Source organism: Manduca sexta, unplaced genomic scaffold (genome assembly GCF_014839805.1).
Source record: "Manduca sexta isolate Smith_Timp_Sample1 unplaced genomic scaffold, JHU_Msex_v1.0 HiC_scaffold_63, whole genome shotgun sequence".
Classification (NCBI taxonomy): domain Eukaryota; kingdom Metazoa; phylum Arthropoda; class Insecta; order Lepidoptera; family Sphingidae; genus Manduca; species Manduca sexta.
In genome coordinates this window covers 439,180-457,469 of record NW_023595440.1, presented here as the reverse complement: position 1 = coordinate 457,469, position 18,290 = coordinate 439,180, and the positions used below count along the sequence as shown (strand labels likewise).

The 18,290-nt window shown below is 39.4% G+C and overlaps 2 protein-coding genes across 2 annotated transcripts in view; one reads left to right on the top strand and one right to left on the bottom strand.

Moving 5' to 3' along the window:
* The window catches only part of LOC115453910, a 49,914-nt gene extending 39,368 nt beyond the window's left edge, over nucleotides 1-10,546 (bottom strand). Inside the window, 4 exon segments of the mRNA XM_037447134.1 lie at nucleotides 306-403; nucleotides 2,595-2,659; nucleotides 3,659-3,772; nucleotides 10,248-10,546. Coding sequence (XP_037303031.1) covers nucleotides 306-403; nucleotides 2,595-2,659; nucleotides 3,659-3,685 — 190 coding nt within the window. The 5' untranslated portion in view covers nucleotides 3,686-3,772; nucleotides 10,248-10,546.
* Nucleotides 10,547-10,993: 447 nt separating this feature from the next.
* Nucleotides 10,994-16,394, top strand: LOC119193530 (E3 ubiquitin-protein ligase RFWD3-like). Its single transcript, XM_037447162.1, is given in 3 exon segments — nucleotides 10,994-11,221; nucleotides 13,312-14,065; nucleotides 14,068-16,394. Coding segments are annotated over 2 exon segments (1,719 nt in total). The 5' UTR covers nucleotides 10,994-11,221; nucleotides 13,312-13,332; the 3' UTR covers nucleotides 15,054-16,394.
* The last annotated feature ends 1,896 nt before the right edge of the window (nucleotides 16,395-18,290 follow it).

Here is an 18,290-nt window from a genome sequence, read left to right as displayed (position 1 = left end):
CTGCACGAGCCTCCTCTACTACTGAGAGGGATTAGGCCTTAGTCCACCACGCTATAGTGTGGATTGGTAGATTTCACACACCCTCGAAATTCCTATAGAGAATATCTCAGGTATGCAGGTTTCCTCACGATGATTTTCTTCACCGTTAAAGCAAGCGATAATTCACACATAACTTTAGAAAAGTCAGAGGTGTGTTTGGGATTTGAACCAGCGGACATTCGTCTCGGCAGTCCGTTCCACAACCAACTAGGCTATCGCCGCTTCATTCATATTACTGCGCTGGTATCGTACGAGGGTGAGCATACCTCTATCCGGGCGTGTATCGCGCGGCCGCCGCGTCGCCGCCGCAATCCGCCGCCGAAGAGTGCCCAGCCCGGCGCCGCCCGCCTTCTTCTTACGCTCTCTACACACATAAATACATGTCAGACATCGCTCACGGCTACATTTTGCAATGTAATAAAACTTTAAGATTTGGAGCGGAATCAAGCAGGCAGCCCAAAACCGTGCGAGATGGAGTCACTGTGGTTGCCCTCTGCCCTAACTAGGGGACATAGGACTGTACGGTTGAAGCATAGGTTGCTTAGCTATCGTATCGTAAGCGTATCGCACAGCTTACACTACACGAAATAATTGTATTAATTTTACCAATCAGTTCACGTTCGATCGTCGACCAGTTCGCGTGTTCTCATTACCATTTTACCATTTAGACTAGTTCTTTGTAAATAAACTATATTTTACGCGGACTTTAGTCTTTTACATTTAGGAACCAAACGTAAGTTTGGAAGGACACTGAACCCCGTACAGGATTTAAATGAAAATGAATAAAACTTTAGCGGCGTAAAGGTTGATGCCGCTGTAGAGGAAGAAATAGTTGCATTCCTCTATGAAATGGTAAGATCTCCAGTCAGGCAGACGTTTGTGACCGGCCGCGGCCCTGCGACGGTTCTTATTCGGAGGCGGTATATATACTGTGTCGCGCAAATTCTTCTAACGCAAGCCAGTATCGTATGTCGCCATCTAGCGTGATTGCTGTGAGTTATCACTATTACACCGATCATCTTGCAGTTCCAGTGATGTTGACCAGATGGCGGTATAAATTAATTGTGCCGCCGCAAAATAAATAATAATAAAATACTAGTATCACGTAGGCGAACAAATTTGCACTTATTAAACATCAAAACAATTTATAAGAATAATTATTATTACTAAGCAACTATTAAAATTACATATATAACTTTAGACATTTTAAATTAGGAATAAAATTTATAGATATACATATACAAAGCAAACCAAAGTAGCTCGAGTTGGCAAGTAGGGAGAAATAAAAGAATAACGCGTCGCGATCCTCACAGGCGAGGACATGAGCCCTAACCTAACCTAGCAGCCTTTCACTAGCTAAGTGATGACTATCTGAAGAAAGGTAGAATGAAACTCCTTATGTGTGTTCTTAATCTATTTATCTTACTCCATGTCTTATTCTAGTGTTAATTGAAAATTTTATATAAAGTAAAATTTATATATTTAGCAATTCCTATTACTACTTATTTCTATTGTTTATCTGTATTATTATTTCTTTATAATATTTTAAACTACTTATCCTTGTTTTATCTTTTATTATTTTGCTTATATTATATGACTGGCTCGGTGGCGTAGTTGTAAGTGTACACGGTACAAGTACAACTGCCGCGCTGAGGTCCTGGGCTCGAATCCCGGGTCGGGCCAAAATAATTGTGACTGGGTTTTCCCATCTTAAAAATTCCTCAGTCGCAGCTCGGAGTCAGGAAGTTGGCGGTGTGATACCCCCGTGCCTCGGAAAGCACGTAAAGCCATCGGTCCTACGCCTGATCTCTCTCCGGTCATGTCGGATTGCCGTCTCACCGGACTATGAGAGTGAAGGAACAGAGAGTGCACCTGTGTACTGCGCACACACTTGTGCACTATAATATCTCCTGCGTACCTGGCTGATCTCCGCTGAGATTGGACGCCGTGGCCGATATTCGGCTAGGAGGGATTCATATTATCTATATGCAACTTAGCACTGATTTATTAGGCAAACAGGGTCGTGTGCGCAGCGCGCTATACTTATACTTACAAGCGGCGAAGCATCAACACAACCTGATTCCTACCGGCTTCACTTTTAGGTTCATTTACGTCTGTCTTAGTTTTTGTTTTAAACTGGTCATGATATGTTAACTAAAGCATTTTTAAGCCTCGGGTTATAATAATAATATCAGCCCTGTATTATATACTTGCCCACTGCTGAGCACGGGCCTACTGAGAGGGATTAGGCCTTAGTCCACCACGCTGGCCTAGTGCGGATTGGTAGACTTTACAGACCCTCGAAATTCCTATAGAGAACTTCTCAGGTATGCAGGTTTCCTCACGATGTTTTCCTTCACCGTTAAAGCAAGCGATAATTCACAAAGAATACACACATATTTTTTTAGAAAAATCAGAGGTGTGTGCCCTTGGGATTTGAACCTGCGGACATTCGTCTTGGCAGTCCGTTCCACAATCAACTAGGCTATCGCCGCTTATTTTTAATGTTACCTTTTGAAAAAAAATCACCCTACTGACCTGCATACGTATCATACCTTATGACATCGGCCATGGTGGGCGGCGCGGCCGGCTCGCCGGCGCCCTCACACGCCTCGCCGTCCTGCAGCACACACACACACACACACACTTACAAACTAAACACTATAATACAGGCGCCACACACAGACAAATATTCGAACAAACACTTTGCCACACATTTGAACACAGTAAGACACTGACCAAATTGAATTTTTTATGGCTTTCACTTTTACGTTTCCATATAATCGGTTCTCCTTCAAGCAACTCGACAACTGAACGCTTTGATGTGTTGTCGAAACACCGATACCGAATGGCAAATACGCAAACATTTAAACAAAGTGCACAAATACGCAATACCCGTGCACACATGAGTTCAAACTAGTGTTCAAATATTATTGCTATGTGTGGCTCCGGCACAATAGTAACACATTACATAAAAAAAAAAGCAAAAAAATCGTTCGTTTTCACCCCATTGATTACTTTCATGCCCTTTCCTGTTTAGAGCTTTTCTTCATCATTACTCGTTAAATGATTTTCATCCCTTTCATCTTATTGAACGCTATATACCTCCCTTTAGGTCCATTAACCTCTTTTAATGTCATGCCATTCAACTGCAGCCTCTAGGCCATGGATGCACAGACCGCGGCCCGCCGGTCGAATACTGGTGGCCCGCCGACAGCAAAAATAATACTCTCGTACATTCGAAAAATATTGAATTCTATTCCAACCAGCCAGCTTATTTGGTTCTACCTATATATGTGAACAAACTTTTTCAATACTAAATAATAATAAAACAAAAAATCGAAACCGCCTTGCAAATGAAAGTTTAGAAGCAGTTTTACGTGTTGCTACAAGTAAATTTGAGCCAAATGTAAAAAAATATTGTAAGCACTATGCAGTGCCACGCTTCAAATTAAGTAATAAATTCTTTTTCAATTTTAATAAATTATTATCAATTCTTTATTGTCTTTAATTACCTATACTTCAGCCGGCCGGCCCGCCATCAGTTCATGATTTGCCCGAGTGGCCCCTAGTCTTAATAAGTCTGTGCAACCATGCTCTAGGCTGTGTAGTTTGATACCTGCGCATGCGAGAGCGCGGCGCCCATGTCTTCGTGGCGCGCACAAAGACAGCACAGCAGCCGGCTCATGGGACGCCCGGCACCGCCATCACCGCGCCTGCGCACCCGCGCCACCTGCACGCGCAAACACATTATCTTTATGTTATGCAAGCCGTGGGAATTCACAGAAATGGCTCATAGATGTATTGAAACCAATTGATAGGATTGATAATTAACTTCTTTGTCTGTATAGCATTGCATTAGTGTTCTAACTGTTATGGTGTTATATTATGTATAAATATATAGCCGAATTTCTATCCTGGAAAACTTTAACGCTAGCGAAGCCGCGAGTAAAACATATTTCTGCCTTCTTTTATTGAAATTAAACTAATTTTCGGATTCTATCGCGGTATTGGTGTTTTATTTTCTCCCGACGTTTCGAAGACTTTGCAGCCTTCATGGTCACGGGGGGGACTGAGGTGTTGTTCATCCGTAAATTCAAAGTTACAATATATACCTACATTTTACAATTATACAACTTTTTTAAAATTTTAGCTGTTTGTGGTCCGATCTACGCAGAATGAGCTCACAGTGTCTTGAAGTCTGGCAGCCGGTCTTTTGGGTTCCGATTTAATTAAATGTAGAACTGGATCCCAGGCTTGTGCAAGCTTCCAACCATCTTCCCTATTGAAATTAGGATATTTTTTTAATTTCAATAGCCTCGCGAATCATCCTAGGCAGGAATCGGTGTTCTTTGGCGAGGATTTGTGGCTTGTCTAGTCGCAGATAATGATTGGCGCCTCCCTCAGAGTGTTCAGCGACTGCAGACTTCGTCGAGCGTCGGTGTTTCACGTCAACTATATGTTCTTTTACGCGGGTCCCTATATTTCTTTTTATTTGCCTGATATAAGAGAGGCCACAGTTGCAATCTATTTTGTATACTCCCGGTTCTTGTAGAGGTATGTGACACTTGACAGGTGGTAAAATTGACTAATCTTCTTAGGCGGCTTAAAATAAGTTTTTATGGAAGCACGCTTCAGGATGTAGCCAATCTTGTCGGTGACTCCTCTTCCTAAGACTCCCCTTCCTCTTCCTTCTCTCTTTCCTTGATTAACATATGAATGAATGAATCCCTCCTAGCCTAATTTTCGGCCAAGGCGGCCAATCTCAGCGGAGATCAGCCACGCAGGATATTATAGTGCACGAGTGTGTGCGCAATACACGGGTGAACTCTCTGTTCCTTCACTCTCATAGTTCGGTGAGACGGCAATCCGACATGACCGGAGAGAGATCAGGCGCAGGACCGACGGCTTTACGTGCTTTCCAAGGGGGGTATCACACCGCCAACTTCTTGACTCCGAGCTGCGACTGAGTCATTTTTAAGATGGAAAAACCCAGTCACAATTATTTTGGCCCGACCCGGGATTCGAGCCCAGGACCTCAGCGCGGCAGTCGTACTTGTACCGTGTACATTTACAACTACGCCACCGAGCCAGTCAAAGATTAACAGGCAGGATAAACATATAGACTACTTTTTACCCCAGTTTAATTGGCTTACTTGGGTAATATTTAAATTTGAAATCTGAAATAAGATTGTGCTGGCGTCATATATTTGGCGTTGCGGACCGTTACAGTGAATTATGGATTGTTGTAGAAGAAAACGCTTATGCATGCGGGCTAGCACCGAGAAACACCTAGTAAAATAAATGGGTATGTTTATGAAGATTTTTTGATGTTTGTTATGTTGGCCTAGTTGGATGTGGAACGGAGTGCCGAGACGAATGTCCGCAGGTTCAAATCCCGAGGGCACACACCTCTGCTTTTATATTATGTGTATTCTTTGCGAATTATCGCTTGCTTTAACGGTGAAGGAGAACATCGTGAAGAAACCTGCATACCTGAGAAGTTCTCTATAGGAATTTGAAGGGTGTGTGAAGTCTCACAATCCGCACTACAGCGTAGTGGACTAAGGCCTAATCTATTAGTAGTAGAGGAGGTCCCTGGAGCAGTGGGACAGTATACAATACGGGACTGATATTAGTTTGAAAAACATGGCGCATCGTGCCCCCCATAGGAAATAACGATAATATTGGAAAATTTGCCATTAAAAAGTACAGGACGGGAGGAAGGTACAAAAAATTATGGACTTACAACTTTCGAGAATTATAATAATATAAATAATATCAGCCCTGTATTATATACTGTCCCACTGTTGGGCGCGGGCCTCCTCTACTACTGAGAGAGATTAGGTCTTAGTCCACCACGCTGGCCTAGTGCGGATTGGTAGACTTTACACACCCTCGAAATTCCTATAGAGAACTTCTCAGGTGTGCCGGTTTCCTCACGATGTTTTTCTTCACGGTTAAAGCGAGCGATAATTCACAAAGAATACACACATAATTTTTTACAACAGTCAGAGGTGTGTGCCCTTTGAATTTGAGCCTGCGGACATTCGTCTCGGCAATCCGTTCCACAACCAACTATGCTATCGGCGCTTCGAGAATTAGCGTGTCATCAAAAAAGAAATGATAAGAAAAGGCCTGGACCACATATTGTACTTATATAGTAACTAACTTTGACTGCGGCTTCGTCCGCATCGAAATCGGTGTGACACAAAGTAAATTAAGGATATATCAGTGTCCAGAAACACTTGGAGCTTTATAAAATTCATGTTTTATTGAAATAGTGTTATTCTAGTCACTGTGCTGGCTAACTTGCGTAGGAATCAGTGTCTCAAAGATTTCCCCGCGTAAATCCCGACCCACGATATTTTTACTATCAAGCGACCTCAACAATAATCTTTATATTTCAGTCAATTTACATAAAACCGTAATGTACTATTAACGTAAACCTTCCTCAGAAACCGTACTATCTTTTATCAAAAACCGCACAAAAATCCGTTCAGTAGATTTTAAGAAAATCGATTACAGACAGACAGCATTTGAGGACTTTGTTTTATAATATGTATAGATATAGATGATCAAGGCGTGATGTCTAAGAGGTGTATAGGGAAGGTAAACAATTCAAGCATTTGCATTAATAAAATGACTTTATTTATTTATATCCTTATAGTTTTCATAAAACTAAGGGCAAAAGAGCAAGGGCACACACCTCTGACTTTTCTAAAAATCATGCGTGTATTCTTTGTGAATTTATCGTTCGCTTTAACGGTGAAGGAAAACACCGTGAGGGAAACCTGCACATCTGAGAAGTTCTCTATAGGAATTTTGAAGGTGTGTAAAGTCTACCAATCTGCACTAGGCCAGCGTGGTGGACTAAGGCCTAATCCCTCTCAGTAGTAGAGGAGGCTCATGCTCAGCAGTGGGACAGTATATAGTACAGGGCTGATATTATATTATAGTTTTAATTATTCCTTCTTGTTCGGTAAAGAAACAACATGACAGTAGATACCACTTAACTGCACTACAATATGCCCTGCGTGGCTGATCTCGGTTGGGAAGGCAAAAATCAATCAAATCATAAACTTTTTATTCTAGAAAACTCTTACACGCGAGCAGTGCTGAAAGCAAATGCTTGTTTTAAACAAGTCTAAATAACTGACCAATATTTTTATCATTAAATTAATGAGTACATCAGTGACATTAAACTAGTTTATCTGATATGATAAGTATTTAAAACTAGGCATTATTTGCAGGTATGATTGCCAACACTTCTTTGGTGAAATACAGTATTTTTCATAACAAGGTATAAAAAATATAGCACACTTAAAAAAAATATAGTGTTTTATGGAAAAAACAAAAGAAATAGACAAAGATATTTTGTTATTGATTTATTTCTGTAAAAATATTAAGAACTAGCTGACCCGACAGACGTTGTCCGGTCATAACTATGACTTTTCAATCGCCGACAGTTATTCCAAACAATTGACAGTTATATTAAACTAATATAGTCGTTAAGTTTTCTTACATTTTCTAATTTTCCGCGCAATTTTTTGAATTTTTTCTTTCATATGAACAATCTCTGGACAATAACAAACACAACAAAAAAAATAGAAATCGGTCCAGCCGTTCACGCGTGATGGCGGGACCAAGGGAAATAGGGATTAAGATTAAGAATGATGCATTCGGAAACACGCAATACCACCACTCAAAAATTAATATAAAGGCTTGTTCATATATTTTAAAATAAAGAATTTATTTGTTTGATTTAGGTGTTGCAATATGGTATCTTGTGTATTATATATTACTTCAACAGTATTTACCATGCAGACCCAAAATATAGTACAATACTATATATTATAGTACAGTTGGCAACCCTAATTACAGGTCTACATAAAGATCCTTACAAACACATCACACCTTTATCCCTGAAGGGGTAGACATGGTGCAACCAGCGTTATAATTAGTGAAAATGTTTAGATAACAGAAACTGCAGAACGGATCAAATTGGGCACGCAGGTAGATCACATTCTGGACTAACACAGTCTATTTCATATATTAATACCGAAATAAATATGACATTTCTTATTAATTTTTTGAAACAGTTGGCTTCTAACGATGAAGCTACAAATATCTTAGTGATTTGTTGAAGTAATAACTAATATTCTTTTTTCCCTTTGTTGTGAGCACCAGGTTCTTACGAGTAAATTAAAATCTAATGTATTAGGCTAATAAGATATACAATTGTAACTTAACTTTCTAGGTATTATTTAATTAAAAGTTAGACAAAAACAAGTCAAATACTCAATTGTGAGACATTACAAAATGTCAGTTTAGACTGTGTAAGGAAATAATATTTGATTTAGAAATTATTGACAAACTTAAATAAAAGAGGAGGTTCTCAATTCGACACGTATTTTCACTTGGCAAATTAATATTGCACTAAGACGGGTAATCTATACTAATATTATACAGCTGAAAAGTTTATTTCAATGCAGTAATCACAGGAACTACTAAACCAATTAAAAAAAAACACTAATTGGAAAGTACATTTCTCCTGAGCACTATAGGCTACTTGTTATCCTGGGAAAATACATGGTAACTTTGACATTGTGTTACTAAATGAAACCACATACTCGTCTTCACCTTTGCTGACATTGTGCCAAAAACCATACATTAATAACAAATATTTTAAGGAAAAATCCTGGTTTTAGTTTAATGATTATTTGATCATTTTGTAGTTTAATGCGAGTATGGTGTGCTTGAGTGTATTTCTGACTGAAAGCGCGATGTTATTGCGACAAATTCCCTTAGAGTAGTAGTAGCAGCTCTAGGGCGCATAAAATTAAAATTACTTTTTATTAATATAATTTTTTTTCGAAACTTACACTTCATTATTTTATGTCTACGGCTCAAGTAACTTATTGTAAAGTGTTATTTCTAGATAGATAATTATGTGGGTTCATTTAGTAACGCAATGTCAAAATGACCCTGTATTTATCAGGGAAAAACTTTTCACACAGGCAGAGCCGCAGGCAAAAGCTAGTGTTTAATAATACAAAACTAGTTTGGTTTCTGATCTTTATATAGTATCCTTTAATTTTAAAGTTAATTAAGTTCCACATTTTCAAAGAGTAAAGAAACCTATATTACTGTAACAATAACTTTTGCTTATGTGAGAAAGTTTTACCGGGATGGCTAAAGTTTCGCTAATTGTAAAAATGCTACGACATTGTTTTTATTATGTGCTATGTATCCTTCGTTGGAGGTCCTAAAATAAATAAATTAATTGACTTTTCTGGGATAAAAGTCCTGCTATTTGTTATCCTGGAAATGAAAGTCCTAGCCTGTTTCTCCAGCTAAGTCACTACCAAATTTCATTGTTCCATTGGTAGTTTTCCAGTTTATTGCATTTAGACAGTATAATGCAGTGGAGACTTATTTTAATATTACATTTCTTATCAACTTTTTAAGAGTAATAAATAAAATAAATGGAGACTTGAATTTTTTTATTTGTTCAGAAATTTTTGTGAGTGACTACTCAACATACCCAAATATATTGTGTGAAATGAAATAAATATGTAATGTGATCTACTATTTCAAGAAATTAGGGTCAAAAGGGAAGAAAAGGAATATAATTTAGATCAAAATTATCATCACATAAAGTCTTCTATTTCTAACTTCTAACTATTATCCAAATCTTTATTTTGATAAAAATGGGTAGAAGTAAATTTATTATACGTAAAATACGATGAATTTTCATCATCTAGGTGAAATTTCCGTTCCTATTCCCGCGTTTTAAGATAATTTTTAATTTTATTCAACAGAAAGGAGTCTTTATTTCAAAATTTTCCCGCTCAAATGTGGTGGGTGCACCGTACGCTCCCCGTGGCCTATTTAGAGATGTTAGAAAGCGAACGTTTTCGGGGGTTCGGCCAGAATCACCCCTATTCTGACGTCACTGCGCGCGCATTCGACCCCGCACGCGACATGACCCAGATTTAAAATTGCGACATTAAAAATGTCAACATAGCCTATCGAAATATCACGAGTATTGACTAACACACCTGACGACCTACAAAACTGATTTAGTGCGAAACCTTTTTTTATTTTTATTTTCATTTTCGACTAAGGAATCATGACTGAATTTTCGTGATATTGTCGAGATTTAAATATTATCGATAATGATAGTCAATCAATGTGGTACTAACCGCCGTACAAACACATCACAGACGTTTAATCCTGTAAATATGCTTTATTCTTCACATAAACATATTCACTCATCCCCATTTGGTCGCCATTATATCAAAACACATTCAACTTGTTAACTCAAAATTCACAACGCACTGAACGTTCATCACGCTTTATTTTATACACTGCACACTTAACGATGTCTAACGATTGTGTTTTTACACAAATAAGTCACGAAAACAAGCTCGATTTGTGTTAAATTCTAAAAAAATACGGAACGAGTGCAACCCGTTATACCTTCCCGTCCTGCGATTTTGACACTACTGCCAACTGTAAGAAAAATATAAATAAATACGTGCCATACCAACCGTTCAGTCGCTTAGAAAACGAACGTCATATGGAAATATCTGAACGTAATATATATCAATCTTTCTTTTTTGAATTACATTATAAATAAAAATGTATAATAATTGAAGAGACGGATTTCTTATCCGTTTACATATTTCCATTTATAAGTACTACTACTAGAACTATTTTCATTTATAAGAATATAGTACAGTGCATTTGGATTTCAACGTGCTATTTATTTTTCTGGCATAACGCGAGCATCCGATTCCAAAAAATATTTATTATATATTAAAAATCATGTAATCATTATATTAACTCTAAATAGTCCACATTTAAATCAATGCATATTAACGCGGGCGGAACAGCCAATAAAGTTTAGTTGTGCATATTATTTATAATTATCTTTGTTTGACACGTATCCGAACGTCCAAATCTCATTGTTTTTCAAAATGACAGTTTTGTGAAAAAATATCGTGATTTTTTGGATGATCTGCATTTCGCTTGCTTTTAGGAAGAAACAAAATTTGAGTTAAAAATTTGTTGTGTGTAAAGACGTTATAAGTTCCATTTATAAGTAACGAATTCTGAAGACATATTTTGTGAAATAATTATTCTGTGATGGTAGTGTAAACAAATTGTTTTTATCGTAAGTATTTTATATTATTTCTTGTAAAATTTAAAATAAGCAATATTAATGTAAGGAAGTAAATATTATTTATTTTATATAACCTACAATACGCGACACAAAGCCGGCATCAAGACAATTACACTAATGTTTGCCTCTGACTAGCCTTGCTAGAAGTTCATATAATCCGTGGTTTAAAACTTAAGAGGGTGTAAAGTACACAAACAAGATACCTATCAGCGCGTTCTGTATAGTTAGACTATTACATTACTACCAGAAATATGCAAACATTCATGGTCTGGTGTGAATGACAATATATTGAACATATAAACACCAGTGATATATATAATAATAATTATATCAGCCCTGTATTATATACTGACCCACTGCTGCACGGGCTTCCTCTACTACTGAGAGGGATGAGGCCTTAGACCACCACGCTGTAGTGCGGATTGGTAGACTTCACACACCCTAAAAATTCCTATAAAGAACTTCTCAGGTATGCAGATTTCCTCACTTTTTCCTTCACTGTTAAAGCAAGCGATAATTGACAAAGAATATACACACAACTTTAGAAGAGTCAGACCTGTGTTTGGTATTTGAACCTGTGGACATTTGTCTCAGCAATCCATTCCACACAACTAGGCTATAGCCACTTTTGAGACCAAACTTTTTCTTTTTTTTACATTGTTACCGATCAAGCTGATAAAAGTAGTTAAGTTAAGAAATAACCCAGGATTTGAAATTATGTATCTATTCTTTGTGAATTATCACTTGCTTTAACGGTGAAGGAAAACATTGTGAGGAAACCTGCATACCTGAGAAGTTCTCTATAGGAATTTTGAGAGTGTCTGAAGTCTAACAATCAAACACTAGGCTAGCGTAGCAGACTAAAGCCTGTGCCCAACAGAGGGATGGTATATTAAACAGGTTTGATATTATTATATTAATATTATTAAGTAAAACCATATCATTAGGTTCTTTTTTTGTATTAATGTTGCATATTTTGAAGAATATCCATATTCTGTGATTTTTGAATTGCACATAATTTAAACTTTAAATTCTAATAAATAATCAATATCTCAGAATTACAAGCAAGTTCAGATGTAGAGAATTGTAGCCATATCATAGCTTTCTTATCATTTACTGCTAAGTCTTGTATGCAAAGGTCTGCCTTCAGCCAAGAGACAGTGGCCAATGGAAATGTACTGTTGTATTCCAGTTTGAAGGACATTGTAACCTCAATCACTGGCGATTATGAGATTTAACATCATGTCTCGGGGTGACAATTGCAGTATCATGCAGTTTGGAAATCAAAGTTCTGTATGATGTTGCTACTGTATATGTGCAGTCGTAGTGTACTTGAAACCTGTGAAACAAGCCCAAGTCTTATTAATTTATAAATTCTAATTTCAGACAGGATTAAAGTCTTAGTCTTAAAGTCTGGACTAAAGCCCAGGTCGAATCAAAGTTATAAATAATTATAATTTAACACGCAAATTTATCCTCATGGGTGTTGGGTGCAGTGCAACTAGTGTACACCCCCCCCCCTCCCCCCGAGCCGGAGCGAATTTTTGTGCGCTCGGTCTCCACATCGAATGCACGTTCGCAAGGAGGGTCAGTCATCGTGGCCCTAAGGACATAGATAAGTGTGTATTCCTCATGGTTGCCAATTCACATTGAGGCCTATGAGAGTTCGCGAACATTTCCTGACCTTCTCCCCTCGTCTTATCCTGAAAGGTACATTTTCCTTCCCCCACTATTTTCTTCCCCAAATGCCCCCTTCCAACTTTCCTCCAGGATCCTACAATAGCTAAGCCAAGGGATTTCAGTATTCCATTCGCAAGATTTCCCGGGTGTTGACTGCAGGGTCCGATTATTTAAAAATACATAGTGTACCTGCTTTTCGCAGTGTGTATTCTGTCCTATGATAGCGGCGAGCCTTTCACCATATCGGGCACCAATTCCAGACTCCATGCTGGTACTCAGCAGGAAATCCCATCCCTTTGTCCGATCCAGGATTTGAACCCTCAGCATAGTAAACATACCATAATACAATGACCCCACCGAAGCAGTCAGTTTTAAATAATTTGGTAATTTTTCACCCACAGGTACTCTAATGCTCTCCAATCATGAGTCAATCACCTGGCTCGAGCCAGAGCCAGAGTATCTTGGCACCACCGAGCCCCAATATTCTGGAGCCAGACTCGCCTGAATGGCAACCAGCGTCAGTGACGTACACAGAACCTGTACACTATGAAGGCAGCAACGATTCCACGGCAACTATAGCGTACGAGCCTGATGCGATACCGCCAGGAGAGTGGCTGCAACCGGAGCCAGTAGCCACAGACGAAAGTACCAGGCAGTCGGACGAGAACAGTCTCCAATCGTTACCTGAAGTCCATGCAAGAGACAGGCCTGAAACTGACGAGCCACCAGCGAAAGTTAGGAAGATCAGCTCGCCGAAGTCAGATGATGAGTCTGCTGGTGAAATGTGCCCCATTTGTCTGGATTCTTGGGGTAACTCGGGAGACCATAGATTAGTGGCGCTGCGTTGCGGACATCTATTTGGCCTAGAGTGCGTTGAAAGGTGGTTGAAAGCCCAGAAGATTAAGGAGCGGTCGTGCCCCACGTGCAAAAGTAAAGCTTCAATAAAGGACTTAAGGTTTATTTACGCTCGACGTCTCGTCGCGGCGGATACGTCGCAAATAACACAACTACAAAAGCAAATAGAGACGTTGCAGTCAGAAAAGAGTAGGACAGAATTAGAGTTACAAAAGACTAAGATAGCTCATAGAGCGTGTGTGCTACAACTGGATGTATTGCGAAGTACCCTCATGAAGTCCCAGGTGAGCAAAGAGCAGCCAGTCGAAGGTCTTGGAGGTTCGCGCTGGAGAAGAACCTGGAAATCTCCAAGGACAGAGGCTGCAGGGTCATGACCTACAACTGCAGGACTTATGAGTTGTACGTGTCACAGAAAAGCACCAACTATTTATTTCCCGGTTACGGGATAAGGAAAGTCAGTTGCATCGACTATAAACTGGGGCAGTTCGTGCATCTGCACCCGAAGCCTATTAGGGATATAACGTATTCTCAACCCAGAGACCTATTGTTAAGTGTGGGCTTGGATAGTACGGCCAGGATAGTGGAGCGAGGGATCCCTAGTGTGACGGTTAACGCCGGGATGCCGCTGTGGTCATGCTCGTGGGATTACCTGCGCAGTAACGAGTTCTACGTGGGAGGAGTCGGTGGTATTATCCACCAATACGACGTGAGAAACCCCGGCACGTACCTCCAAATGTTATCGTCTCCTGAAGACATTACTCCTGTAGTCTCGCTCTGTTCGACAGAATTCGGACTGTTATCGTGCCAGCTGACTTCGGGGAAGTTGTGGGTGGCTAACATGAGGCGATGGGAGTCGAGGGCGCTGCCTATATCCGGTTCCTTTATGTCGTTATGCTACGACAACGAATCGCATCGAGCGGTGGTATACTCCAGACCCAGCGCAGGCGGCTTAGAACGCTCTAAACTAACCATATGTAAGTTGAAAGCCAGCGTGCCCAACGGGGAAGTTCTATGCGATGTAGAAGATACGTTATTCGGGTCGACTCGATCCTCGTTGATGTCGAGAGCGGCGTGGGTTAGGGCCCCCGGAGCGTCGTGGGTCGCGGCGCACTCGGAATCCGATTCGACTCTGTACTTACACGGCCTAGATGGGTCAAGGACCATGTTCCTGCCAGCATCAGAACCGGCGCTGGACGTCGCCTCTGTCGAACTGAATGGCAACACGATTGTGGCAGCTCTCTCGGAGTCAAGACTGAGGTTGTACAAAGCCGTGCCGACAAACTCATGACGACTGGAGATTTAGCGTTTGCAAGATCTGTGGACCTGCAAGGATCTAGTGCTGTGAACTGTGTACTAAACGCGACGGAAAAGGCTCAAGGGCTGAACGAAATTTATATATTGTTAATAATTTAGAAGGAGAAATTATTGCTAGCGATATTTAGGAGTTTATTGCAGCATGCTGTTCAGACGCAAACGAGGTTTTTATTTATGCGTGGCAAAGAAACCACTGCACTTAATAAGTGAAGTGGGGTCAATAGAATGTCGACTGATGAGAGATGATTACCCCTCAACAGTCGACACAATTATGCCGGCCTGTTATTAAATACACAGCCGAACGTGACACACTTACAAACGTGGGCCACTATGACGGGATTTAATATTGACATTGCGTTACTAAATTAAACCACAGGCTAATATTCTTAAAAATAACACTTTATAATAAGTTACTTGAGCCGTAGACGTAAAAAAGAAGTGTAAGTTTCGAACAAAATAAATATTAATAAAAAGTAATTTTAATTTTACGCGCCCTAATGCCACTACTACTATAAGAGAATTTGTCGTAGCGATATCACACTTTCAATCAGAAATACACTCATGCACCCACCATATTTTTGTTTGACTACAAAATGATCGAACAGTCAGAAATAAAACCGTTATTTTTGGTGAAAATATTCATTCCTCGATGATTTTTGGCACAATATCAGTAAAGGTGAAGACGAGTATGTGGTTTCATTTAGTAACGCAATGTCAAAATACCTGTATTATGATCGTTTAAGCCAGGCAAGTATTTACTGGTGGTAGGTCTCTCATATGTGAGAGTCCGCCTGGGTAGGTACCACCGCAATGTCTATATCTGCCAAACAGTGTGTAGTCACTGTTGTGTTCCGGTTTGAACATTGTAGCCAGTGTAACTACTGGACATAATGAGACTTAACATCTCATGTCTCAGACGAGCGCAGTGGAATACCAAACACTTTGTAATTCACGGTGTTGGTGTTTCTACTGTTTATGGGCGGTATCGTTGACCATAAGGCGAACGGCAAGCGCATCTCGTCATTCAAAATAAAAAAAAGTATTGCCTGCGCTCGCGCATGTTAACGGTACAAAATTTATAAACAATAATTACTATTATTGCCAGCAATAATTGATTGTCAAAAGTGTTTAAGGACTTACTTTTATAATCGAATATTTTCGTAGATTATGTTGCAGTTTGGATGTAATTTGGAAGTGTTTCCAGTTTCGCCCGTTGAGCCTCTTCGATCCCGTTTTGATGCTGCCATTTGAACTTGGTGAATGTAATGTAAATTAATATAAGTCGATATTAATAAATGTGTAGTGTGTTCATTCATTTTCATTCTGTTGAAACTTCTTTTGAGTGGAATTTGTTTTTTATAGTCGGCAAAGTGACCCCGCTGTATCTGATGGTAAGTGGAGTGCGGTCCAATAGAATGTCGACTGACGAGAGAGGATTACTCCTCAGTCGACACAATTATGTTAGAACCGGATATACACTGATCCCAGAACGCGTCTCACGTGGGTCACTATGGCGGGTTTTAACACCTTGCGTACGGTCGCTATCCGGGCGGATATACAATATGTCCTACCACCAGCAATATGGGGCATTCTGCGTGAAAGCGGCGATAGCCTAGTTGGTTGTGGAACGGACTGCCGAGACTGTCCGCAGGTTCAAATCCCAAGGGCACACACCTCTGACTTTTCTAAAAATTATGTGTGTATTCTTTGTGAATTATCGCTTGCTTTAACGGTGAAGGAAAACGTGAAAAAACCTGCACACCTGAGAAATTCTCTATAGGAATTTTCGAGGGTGTGTGAAGTCTACCAATCCGCACTACAGCGTGGTGGACTAAGGCCTAATCCCTCTCAGTAGTGGAGGAGGCTCGTGCCCAACAGTGGGACAGTATATATACAGGGCTGATATTATTATTATTATATACCTGTGTGTCCTCCATCTTGATACAACATATTTTTACAGTATTAAGTCTGTTTAGCGAGTTAAAAGACTTTAAAGTTTTGACTGGCCGGCTGGTAAACGTTACTTTGATTCCCATTATCAAGTTTTTAATTTAAAATAATATACATAAAGCAATGAAATATTTACTTCATTTAATGAACTTTTTATTGCATAATGATTTCTTATGTTTACGCGAATGTTAGACATTAAAATTAAACTTCTTTTCGGATTCTATCGCGACACCTCAGTCCCCCCCGTGACCATGAAGTCTGCAAGGTCTTCGAAACGTCGGGAGAAAACTAAAATATAAAAAACCGCGATAGAATCCGAAAAGTAGTTTAATTTTGATGTTTTATTGCATGTTAGAAAATAGAAAATAAAACCATTTTAATGTTTCAAACTGGAATTGAACAAAGTTGACATATTTATATATTTTTACTTTTTTCTTCTAAAAATAGCTACTATAATATAGATAATCACTGCTAAGTTTCGTAATGGGCTGAAAATCGTTTAGAAGGTCGACCGGTTACAGTGCCAAAGCGCGGTTGCCGTCAAAAAGAGCGAACTAGAAAAAACTCAATAAAACAAAATACTTTAGATCACAGTTTTCTATGTTTTGCATTGCTCTTGGGATTCAATTCCATCTCAATATTTACATTCATAAACAGCATCACACCTTTTCACTCTTTAAGGATGGGCAAATGTGTAACACACATTTCAAAAACTGTAAGGTTCCATGAAATTGGTGACCCTGTCGCCAATAATAATATAATTTTAATTGTAGGGGCGCCATCTGTTGTCGTTGACGTGTATCTTCATTCTTCAATGTATTATAGGTATAAATTGTGTGAAAGGGACAGTGCGATGACGCTATAATATTCTAATACAATGGGAGATTTTTTAATATTCTTTACATTACAGGCTAAGCAGTACATTTTAGCTGGGGACTCAGGCACACATGTAGTTCGCGCGTGTGTTTACCATCAAAATGGAAAATTATTGTTAAGCGGGGGAGATATTTCATCTCTTACTAGTGAGTCGGCGATCTCTCTTGAGGAGGCCAATGTGTTAGCAAGCCCTCATGGCCCTGAATGTGTAGTTACAGCCATGAGGTGTATATACACACACACGCACGCACACATCTTGATATACTGACTTATTACCAATTGGTAATCACTTTTGGAGCAAAAATTTGGCCCTGATGGCTGGTCTCTAACTACATATATAGTTTAATGTCTTTGTAAAAGGTGACGGTTCACATTCGTAATATAG